This window comes from Pteropus medius, unplaced genomic scaffold, assembly GCF_902729225.1.
Source record: "Pteropus medius unplaced genomic scaffold, Ma_sr-lr_union100, whole genome shotgun sequence".
NCBI lineage: Eukaryota > Metazoa > Chordata > Mammalia > Chiroptera > Pteropodidae > Pteropus > Pteropus medius.
Window position 1 is genome coordinate 5,800,695 of NW_024351073.1, and position 11,467 is coordinate 5,812,161.

Below are 11,467 nucleotides of genomic sequence, written 5' to 3' on the forward strand. Positions count from 1 at the left end.
GTAGAATATGGTAAATGCTATAAAAGCAATGTGTCAGTCCAGGTCTTCTAAAAAGCAGACACCAAGACAAGATAAGATGTGTAAGAGATTTATTGGGAAAAACACCATGAAGGATGAATGTGAGGAGAGGGAGCAGAAGGAGGTAGGGAAAGTCTTCATGTCATGATGCAGGTCAAACAGCTGTGAAAGGAGAAGGGAAAGGAAGGATCATAGGGCAGGAAGTATCTTGGATGTAGTGCAGTTCTAAGAAAGTTTCAGCCAGGCCAGTGGGGAATCCTCTTGCCAAAGCTGCCCATTAGAGGAGTCTCAAGTCTTGCAGGAATGGGCTGCAAGTCTTGCTTAGTCACTGGCTGGGAGTAGCCAGGGGAAGGGCAGCCTTGGCAGTAACAGGTGGTGGATCCAGAGAAGTGGCCATCAGAGACTGTCAGTCAACTATATTTTCTCCGCCAGGGGATCGAAGTGGCATATTTCCATGGTGGTCACAAGCACCATGATAACAATTGCTGTTAGTTTGACAAAAGGGAGAGATTGTGCATAAGCAAACAGAGGAAGTCTTCGCCTTTGAGTTGTGCCTTAAATGATAGTTAGGATTTGAATAGGTAGAGATCTGGGGGAAGAGTACTAGCGGAGAAAATAGCATCAGCAAAGCCACAGAGATTTTTTTTAAAAAAGCATGAGGCATGTTTTGGGGAAGATTCATTAGATCAGAGTTTGTGAAGATGGAAATAAAGTTAGGAAAGCGAAATGAAGACAAATGCTTTTGAAAGCCAGCATAGGAGTTAAATCGTTATTATGTAGAGGTCCATTGAAACTAGCAGGGCAGATGACTCCTTGATGTTATTTTTTGATTATTTGCCTTCTTGCTGACTATAGGGGGTAAAGAGGTACCCAGCAGGTTATCTTATTGGGCCTAGATTAGAGAAGTGGCAATAAGAATAAAAGACAGGTAAGGTGGAAAAGGTCAAGCAAAGGACAGAACAACGGCTTCTATACAGGGAGACAGAAATGGAAGAATTAGTGAGTTTATTTCAGATGCCAGTGGACACGCCTGGCAAGTAGCGGAAAAGTTAGGTTTTGAGCTCAAGAGAGAGAGCCAGGCTAGCCATGAAGATTCTGAGATGACAGATAAGCCATAGGAAGTGATTGAAAGTGCCTAAGAGAAGTAGAGTGAGTGAGGAAGGAAGGATGGGAGAAAGGGGAAGTGCCAGCGACCCAGAAAAGGGAAGTACAGGAAGAACTGACTGAGTGGCCACAATGCTCAGGTAGAAAGCCAGATCATGTGAAGACTGGGAAAATTCCTTGGATTTCAAAAGTAGGAGGTTATTGGAAAACTTAAAGATTTGAGGATAAGAGATTTGTAGTTTGGAAAATGAGTTGCAAAGTGTTTTAAAGGAAACGACTTGACAAAAATTAGGGTGAGGCAGTGAGTATAGTAGAAAGAAAAGTTGCCAGGGCCTGCCCACAGTGTTTGCTAGTGAATGGGGCAAAAGCTTTGCAGCATCCAAGTCAGGGTTTCAATATGGGCTCTTGAATGAGTTAGAACAGCGGTCTTCAACCTTTTTGGCACCAGGGACTGGATTCTCATAGGAATTAGAATCTAATGCCTGATGATCTGAGGTGCTAGCTGATGCTAGCACTGGGGAGCAGCTGCAAATACAGATGAAGCTTCACTCTCTGGCCCCACAGCTCACCTCCTGCTGTGTGGCCCAGTTCCTAACAGACCACAGACAGGTTACCTGTCCATAGCCTGGGGGTTGTGGACCTCCAAGTTAGCATATAGGAGACTATAGTAAATTATACAAGATATAAGTTTATTTCTCTCTCTATAAAAGTCCAGTGGTGGATAGATGGGGGCTAACCTATTAACGCCACAAGGAACCTGGACCCTTTAGTTTTGTTGCTTGCTTTTCGAACGTGAGCTTTCATCTTGAGGTTCAAAATGGCTTCTCCAGTTGTTGTTGTCATGTCTACATTTGTGCCAGCAGGAAGGAAGAAAGGAAAGGACATGATACTTCCCTTCAAGGACACAACTCAGAGGTTGCAAACATTACTTCTGCTTACCTACTGTTGACCAGCACTTAGTCACGCGGCCACACTGAGCTGCAAGTAGAATGAGGCCTTGAATTGGAAGCCATACACCCAACTGAAACTTCCATTACTCCTAAGGAAGGGAGATCAGGTATTGGTGGCCACTTAGTCTCTGACAACTCACTAGCTTCTTACCCTTGTAGCTGTCAATGTAACCCTCAGTAAATTAACCCAGCTGACTCATTTTCTTCATCTGTAAAGTGAAGATAATGTTATCTCCCTTACATAGGATTTCTAAGGGTTAAATAAAATATTGCAGGTGAAAACACCTAGCCCAGTGACTTACAAATAGTAGGTGTTAAATAAATCTGTTTCATTTTTTAAAGCATCTGAAATTCAGAATTAAAATCTAGGCAAGTTTCATGCATTGGAGCAGACAGGATTTGGGGGGCATATTTTTAATAATTAAAAAGAATGAAAAAGTGAATTGCCAAGTATTTTCAAATGAACGCAGTTTTATTATCCTCATGCCCTCCCCTGTCTTGCTCTCTTCAAGAATCTCTACACGTTCCTGAAGATTCTGCATTGCCTTTCCCAGTCCCCCCAGTCAAGGGGCACCTCCTTTGTTTCCATGTCATGATACCGAGTCTTCAGATGGAGTCGTTTCATATTCTGTCTCATTTGCTAACTTTTCTGTGTCTTCCCCGCCAGATGGCAAGGGAACTCTCTGAGGGCAGAGGTGGCCTCTGGTCCATTTTCTCATTTTTGACATTTACCTCAGTGTCTTGCACGCAGGAAGCTGGCAACAAATGTTCCTTTCATTGTTTGTTGAATGAATACAGCAGAAATGGTCATCCGAAGTATAGATCTTGCTCGAATTTGTTTGGGTGAATAATAAGAATCATCAGAATGGATCAAACTGTGTACACAGCTCATTCATTTATTTATTTATTCATTCATTCAACAACTGTTAATGAGAGCCTATCCCAGCCAAGCATCAAGACACTTTTGAGCAACAGACCCTGTCCCTGCCTTAGAGTTGTCTTCTAGCAAAGCAAAACTACATGTTACTTTATTAATAAATGTATAATTTTGAATAACTTTAAATATACAAAAAAGTTGCAGAGGGAGTGGAGAGAGTTCCGGTCTACTCACCAGCTTTGCCTAATGTCAACATCTTGAATAACCATGGTACATTTGTCAAAACTAAGACGTTAACATTGATACAATGCTCTTAAATAAATGGCAGACATTTCTTTTTTATTGTTTTTTCCACTAATGTCCTTTTTCTTTTCCAGGATCCTATGTCGAATTCCACATTGCATTTAGCTAAGTGATTTATAATGTTTGAAAACTGGTTTCTTTCCCTGGTATTTCAAGTAGATACATTTGCTATTTAACATCAGTAGAAAACCTCATTTTTATTTACACAGTCTCGTGTATGAATGAAGGCAAACGGTTTTAACAGCTAGTTATAAAAGTCTGTAAATAGTTTTTTGCAAGGTTAGTGCTTTGTTCTATTAGTTTGCTTAGTATTTTCCTTAAACTAATGAAAACATTGGCAAACTGCTTATTAAGTAGGGTCTGCTGAGAGGAAGACCTCTTTCTTATCATAAATGTGTGAGAGTTGTTTCTCCTGTGTACCAACGTGCCTCCCACCATGCCACTCTGACAAGAGAATACAATGGAAGATGAACAAAATAATATGTTCATCTGATTCCACCGGTAGCACATATTTTAGCATGAGTGTATTGTTTTCCATGATAGAAACAGCACGTGGAATAAAAAATAAGAAATAAAAGTTTACTGGGATGAAGCCTTCACTTTATCTTGATCACACAGCAAACAGAGAAAATATGAGCATCTAGGTCTTCTGAGACCTGGCTAGACTGCCTTTCCCTACCCCAGGCTGCCTCGGGGAGCATGAATACTCCCTGTCCATCCTTTGCTAAAGATCAGAGCTCTGAGATTACTAGTTAGATTGGAGCCCCCTCGTTGTGCAGTTCTGCAAGACAGCGTGGGAATCATGAGATATACATGCGATGGAACCCATTCGATCTTTAAAAGATGTGTGTGTTTTTCAGGATTTATTTCAAGACTTATCAGGTAAAGCACACACACACATACACAAAATGATCTTCATTTTAGGGAAAGCTACACACATAGAAAAAAATAGGAAGGATATATACCCAGAATGTTAGTTGAAGTTATTTTCTCTGGATGATGGGCTAACAGGTGGTTTTAATTTTATTTTCTAAACCCTTCAGTAGATTAAGCATTTCTGTAGTGGACAAGTATTATTTTGAAAGTAAAGAAAAAGTGATGTTACAGTTTAAGGAACAAAACAAGACAGGGTTTTAATAAAGATAAGTGGATATTACCCTGATAGATAAAAGTAGATATTACTGCCTCTTTGCCTCATTGCTTGATTATGACTCAGTAGAGGCTGCTGTGGCGATCAAATGAAACAAGTGAGCAAAAGCTGTTTGAAAGGCATAAAACTCTCCACATTAGTAAGGAAATAAATGCATCAAGTACAGTTAACTTTCCAGTACATGTCACATATACAACACTGTAGGCTCTGAATGATTTTGTCATTTGGTTTATAAAACAAAATTAAAAACACAGAGTAACATATCTTAGGTTCAAAGCCAAGCATCTGGCTCTTCTGTTCCAAAAGTGAGTCTTGGGAGCCTCCAGCTGAGCAACGTCAGGGCCAGGGCCCTGGCTGTTATTGTCAAAGTCATTACTTCCCCAAATGAGGGGAGCTGTGCAATTTGAGAACTGGGAATTTTTTTTTTAATGGTGAGAGGCCTCAATTATTTCAGAGTTCAAACCAGATCCCGCGGCATCCACCTGCAGGTCCTCCACGCCATCATTGCTCCCTTCAGTGCCTCAACAGTTTCCTGTTACATGGACTCTTGTGAAGTTCTCTCCCACCTCATGGCTCTGTGCCTTCTTCACCTATAAATCCACCCACTCTTCAGTGGGAAAAAGTACACAATACATACAAGAAAACAACTCTCAGGGGCTCAGAATCATCAAAAGGGCTTTACCAAGGGAACTAATGAGTCAGAGAATATGATGCCAGCTGAATCTTTTATTCTGAATTGAAATATGCAAATAAGCTTTGAATATTTGTATTCTTATATAGAAATATTAGGCACAATGTGAAAGCTCATATTTACTTTAAGAAGAAAGGAAAAATTAGGTTAACAATGAAAGCAGGCTGAAAATTACGTATAAGGCAGAAACATAAATTAATATTTAGGATGAGGCTGAATACTTGCTGGCCAGATTCACTTTTAAACATTTTGCATTTTGGAAAGAAGGGAAGGAAATGAAGATAAGTCACTTAGTCCAAGGCATGACAATCAAGCTGAGTTCCTCAGTCTGCACCTTTAGCTGCTTTTTCCTGTGGTTAAGGAAAAATTAATAATTCTGCATTGACTTTCTGTTATGGTCACCATTTATTTTGACAAGTATATTTTACACTCAGAAAATAGTTATTTTTTCTAAATCCAAAGGAAAGTCCATATAGTTTTAAATGCTTTTAAATACTGGTTAAGAAAATTAGTTCAGTCATGGACAGTAGTTTAAATACTATAAAATTAATGAATTAAAAAAAACAATTTACACAAAAATCTACCATGAGTTAATATATTTTTCTGTAATAAAGAAGTAAAAGGCATTATCATGTAAGGTTAAGAGTTATAAAAACAATATGCTGTTATAGTTAAAACAGAAAATCTCAAGAGACCATCTTATAAGTAAACTAGCCAAGATTCAACTTCATTATGTCAAGATTCAGAATAAATAAAAGTTGGACAAGAAAGACCCATTACCCCACCATGGTTATTTACAGTCTCAGTGTCTTTAGGGCAGCTGACTGCTTAGTATTCCTGAGGTTTCTTTCTTCTATGACAAGATGTTAAAGCTGTTTCATTTATTTCAAAACAGTTGTGTCAAAAGTTCAAAATTTTTCTTTCTCTGGAGGCTTCTGATAACTAAAAATTGTATTGTAGCCTCTAGTTTTAACATAACTTAGGTCTAAATTTAAGAATTTGGAGGATATATACTCATTGTGTATGTGTATGTGTCCCACTTTACTTTCAAAATCAGCAATTTTTGTGATTTGAAACTCCACCCTTTGCTGCTGCTTCCAGCTGGAAAAAACTCTCTTCTTTTTAAAGGGCTTGTGTGATTTGGTTAGGGTCACCCAGGTAATCTTCCCTTTGATTAAGTCAAAGTCAGCTGATTAGTAACATTAATTGTCTGCAAAATCCCTTTGCATGTAACATAACAACCGTGTGGCAATGCCAGGAGACGGAGACTGTGGGGCCATGTTAGAATTCACTCTGCCACACTTTCCGAGTCATGGAATCTAAGAGTTACAGTCATCTAAGGCTAGCTTAGGTCTGGGAGCTTTGTCTTTATACAGTGGTTCTGTCATTGAAAGATAGGGTGCTAGATATCTCTTACAGCTTGGCCCCAATCAAGCTCCATTTCCAGTCCCTTCTGCCTCAGGTCTCCAAAGCCCTATCCTGGGCCTAAAACTGCTAAGTATCCATGCACACTTAACTTCACACCTCCTAGAGGCCACTCCACAAGAACTTTAGTGCCATGCCCAGAAGGTGTAACCATGTGCGTTGGTTGACTATAGATAGGTAACATGGCTATGTGCTCTGGCTCCCACAGCTGGCTGTGTGTCTGCATTGAAGGTCACACCTGTTTCATGTTTATTCCAGACACAGAGGGCAATGACCATGAAGTCACTGCTGAGGGCTCTGGTGAGTATGCCTTCCCACTACCGCTACCTTTGCATCAGCCACCTCATTGGATGGACCGCCTTCCTGTGCAGCATGCTCTTCTTCACAGATTTCATGGGCCAGGTAATGAACATGTCTGTGCATATACTCACTACCTAGCACATCTATTTTTCAGTCAGCACCTATAGAGCTTCTTCTGGGTTAGCCTCTAGGATGGTCACAGTAAGAGTGTATGAAAGAGTACCCTTAAGGAGCCGACTTACAGATGGGTTCTAGAGGCAAAGGTCGCCCTGAACAAGTAGAGGACACTATGGGACCAGTACTTGATCAAATACAATAAATAGAGGAAAATTAAGGTGAGCTACAGTGGTCATGGCAGGTTTAATAAAGGAGGCGCAGTATGATCCGGGCCTTGAAGGGTGAGTAGGAGTTGGCGAGAGAGAGAGGAAATGGAAAAACATTCCAAGCAGGAATAGAAATGTCATGTGTGGAAACGAGAAGCCTGTTGGCTGTACTAGAAGATGGGTGGCACAGTGGCCTGAGTTGGGTGGGGCCAGATGTTAGGCGGAAGAAGGGGTGTTAGTGATTCAGGAGGGTGTCGTGTAGACTTAATGCAGCAGGTATTTGGACTTCCCAGAGGTCCTTGAGTAGAGGTGTGGGAGGAGGAAGCAGGTGACGTGGTTTTTGGAGAATAAACTCTGTGCCCTAGAAAGGGGACCTCAGGCAGGGCTTGCTGCTCGCTAGGGACGGAGAAACAGCATATGAGAAGGGATCCCTACCAGCCTGCATCTGTATCTCACCAGTCCCGAATGTCTCTTCCAGATTGTGTACCACGGGGATCCCTACAGCGCACACAACTCCACAGAGTTCCTCATCTACGAAAGAGGGGTCGAGGTTGGATGTTGGGGATTGTGCATCAACTCCCTGTTTTCCTCACTTTATTCTCGTAAGTCTCCTCTTCCTGAGTTTGTCTTCTAAAGGGCTTTGGTCTAGCAAAATCTTAGATTTCATATTTCTATATTTATTTTTTGCTCTTTAAAATACCAGATTCTTGATGAATATATGGAAGTCAAGAAAAACTATTCTTTTAGAAAGGACCACATGGAAAGATAAAAGTTCTTTTCGTAGTGAATGCTAGGTGTCATTTTCCTCAGTGATTACTTTGTCATTACAATCAGTGGGTTCCTGATCAGATTCTCTGGAAAAATAAAAGGAAATCTTGTAAACAAGATAATAAAGTGTTGGATAGACGAGGGATAGAGATCCTGGCGGGGAGCACTGACAGCAGGATCTTCCTTCCCAGGCCCCAGCTTTCCATGGGGTCTGGAGCCTGTTAACCCCCCACATAGCTAAGTTTCAGCTGTAAGGATACTATGAACAAAGGGATTTCTGTGACTTGTTTTAAATAAGTCCAGACAAATGTACTCCAACTCTAAGGCATCATACAGGCTCATTTTGTGCCTGCTAATGTGTGTGGAAATTTCCAAGCCAAACTCTGGTCTATAAAATGTATGCGGGTCCCCAATTTGGAGTGGAAATTTAAGAAGTAGTCCAGCATTGTGGGGAGAACAGCTGGCCCCCCATGCAGAGATCTAGGCTTTGGCAGGCCCTGGGCAGAGGTATGGCTTATATGGGGGGGGGGCAGGCAATGGGGGCAATCTCTGTTACCATTCTCGGGGACATCATTCTGTCCTTGAAGTGTGCTTCTTGTGGGGGAGGAGGGTGAATGTATACAATGACCCCTCATCTGGTGATTAGCCCTTTACCTAGCCATAGCACAGCAGGAAATCTGCCTTGAGATCAAGAAACTCTCTTCAGAATATAGCACAATTAGGCAAGAGGGGCTTAACATCAACAGGTGAGGAATTTGTAAGCCCGATAATCATAAAGCCATAAAATTCATTGTTTTTAAATGTATTAGAACCAAATAGTGGTGGCTTAAAGCTTTCATTTCCTTAGCACTCTCTTTTTTTTCTTTCCAGGAGGAAGATTTTCAGTACTTAAAATAGAATCAGAGAGAATTAGACTAAAAGGGTCTAATCATCTCAATCCCTTTGTGCTTTCAAAAGATAGGGGAACTATTTACTATGCTCATTCTTGTAAGAAGAGCACTCTTGACTAGGCGCATATTGAGTATCTATCATTTATCCCCTGGTTCATGTGTCCCACGAGAGTGGGACTGGGGAAAGATTAGAAATGTATGGATTAAAAACACCTGGTTGAAAAAGGAAGATAAAAGTTTTTTAAGGACTTCCCATGCCCTGGTGGAAAAACATTATAAAACATTTTGAAGCAGAATTTTCAATTTTTAAAAATGAGCTCTATCATAACGCCTTTATGAGCGAGCGAAGTTTACCTGCTGGGAGTGAACCCGAGCTGAGTCATCCATCCTCAGCCCAGCCTATGTTTGCTGAAATAATGATAACTACCATTAACTGGATGTCTTCTATGTGCTTGGCATTGGGCTAGGTGATTTCACAGACACTTTATCTCATTTGATGCTGGCAACACCCCACCCCACCCTACCCCCCAAAAGGGTATTATTAGACCCATTTTTCAGATGCGGAAGCTGAGGTTTTGAGGTCAGGAAGTCATCTGCAGAGAATGAAGGGGCTGGCGATGGGGAGGTGCTGGGGCGGTGGGAGCCCCTCACCAGCCTGGGGAGGGCTGGCAAGTCAGGCAAAGTGTCTGAAGCTAATGAGCATCTTCTACTTCCTTCTCAGGTGTGCAGACAGCATTCAGGCGGCGGTTGGGTGGGGGCGGGGCAAAGAACTGAGTGACGTGGATTACTCTGTAAAATCTGGTTGTTTTAATTTTCTCCAGCCTGACTTTGGGCTTTGGGCCAAGGGAGGCCTGGATTGTTATTTGGTCCTGTTAGGCTAGACCTCTGTGAGTCAGAATGCCCCCACATTTCTCCCATGCCTTGCAGCCTCAGGGGCCCAGAGCCAGACAGACTTTTTGTCACCACCTTTTTTTTGCATCCTGATGCTATTCAGCTGCCTGCTAAACAGTGCCTGGTCTCTTCCTGTGGGAATGAGAACAACCTCAAAGGCAATTTCCAACTCTCCTTTCTGCATGAGATTTAAAACTGACTCCAAAAGCCAGCTGTTTTCAAGCACAGATAAGGAGGTTCTTTTGTTCCTGACTCAGTATCAAAAGAAGGCTCCTAAAAAAAGTGAATCTTCAAAAGAAAGGATTTTCTGAAATTATTAGTATTGTGAGGCACTGCCAGCTGTAATTTCTCCCTCTTCTCCTCACAGACTTTCAGAAAGCTTTGGTATCTTACATTGGATTAAAAGGTCTTTACTTCATGGGGTATTTGCTGTTCGGCCTGGGGACGGCACTTATGGGGTTCTTCCGGAATGTCTACTCCACCCTGGCGCTGTGCACCTTGTTTGGCGTGATGTCCAGCACCCTGTGCACCATACCCTTTAACCTCATTGCCGAGTACCACCGCGAGGAGCAGGAGCAGCAGGTACACCTCTGTGCTGGGCGACATCCCGGCTCACCTAAAGGCTTGGGGCTTTGGTAGGAAAGTGTAGCGCAGAGAAGGAAAATACGGATTCTTGGAACAACAGCACTAAAATGCCCAGCCAGATGTAACGGTGACCTGGCCGAGGCATGACCACCTGCCCCGCCCGCCCCCTCCTCCTCACTCGGAAGCCCTGTGCGTCTGGGAGCATCAGGGCAGGTACCGTTACTGTCATCTGTCAGATTAGGAAAAAGGAGCTTGGCAGTGCCGAGAGGTCAGCCCAATATCACACAGAGACGAGGAAAGGGAACCAGGGCTTCTGACAACTGTCTCACATGTCCAGTGCATCTGTGGCGTTTCTGAGTCCCAGAGAGTGCAGGGCACAATTTCTGGGAGTTACCGATTGAGGGTAGGACATTCCTGGGCAATACTTTCCTTGGAAGTCCAGATGTTAGTAACTCGGACCCTGTGCACGGGCGGGAAAGCAGTGGCAGGTGATCACCGCCACCAGCTGCCTCGAGGCAGGTCTGCCCCATCTCCTCCACCTGGGAGCTCAGGCTAGCGGGCAAGGCCCTAAACCTCCCTAAAAGAACACTAGCTTGGGGATTTCTGCTCTAAGATTATAACATCTTCTTACCAAATATGCAGCTTTTTCCCCATGAAAATAAGCTTACATTTTCTTAACTGGAGCAGTGATGTAAAAGCTAAAGAGAGAACTTCCAGTTTAATCCATCACGGCATGAAACTGCAAGACCACTGCACACACGTCCATGTGACCTCGGTGCCCATCTTCTTTTTCATTATTTGATCTGGCAAATGCCACAGCAGGGCAGAATTTTACCAGAAGTTAAAACCTTTCAAACAAGAGTCCTGCTTGTCCTCACCCCCAGGCAAACATCATCGCTCATGTCTCAGGGCTCGGGGTTTTGCTGTTAAAGAGAGCCGTCATAAAGAACTGTCCTCCCAAGGAGAGAGGTAGATGGTACCAGGGCAAAAACATGTAAGCTTAGGACTCAGAGAAAACTGGATTCAAATCCCGTCTCCCCCGCTTGGCAGCTGTGTGACACTGGAATGTCATTCATTGATTTATTAAATATTACTTCATTCACAGAGGTGATATATTTCCATAGTTCAATAATCACAATGTTATACAGAAATTTGCATTAAGAATTGGCTCCGCCCACGGCTCCCTTCATAG

The 11,467-nt window shown here is 42.6% G+C and overlaps 1 protein-coding gene across 3 annotated transcripts in view; it reads left to right on the forward strand.

Annotated features, from left to right (window-relative positions):
* SLC45A2 (solute carrier family 45 member 2) overlaps positions 1-11,467 on the forward strand; it is a 38,506-nt gene that overhangs the window by 24,974 nt on the left and 2,065 nt on the right. For 2 of the 3 annotated variants that reach the window (XM_039842706.1, XM_039842705.1), the window contains 3 exons: positions 6,777-6,920; positions 7,620-7,743; positions 10,058-10,272. In XM_039842706.1, the coding sequence (XP_039698640.1) occupies positions 6,777-6,920; positions 7,620-7,743; positions 10,058-10,272 (483 nt within the window). The remainder of the gene's footprint in view (positions 1-6,776; positions 6,921-7,619; positions 7,744-10,057; positions 10,273-11,467) is intronic. The other variant, XM_039842707.1, reaches the window with a different exon arrangement.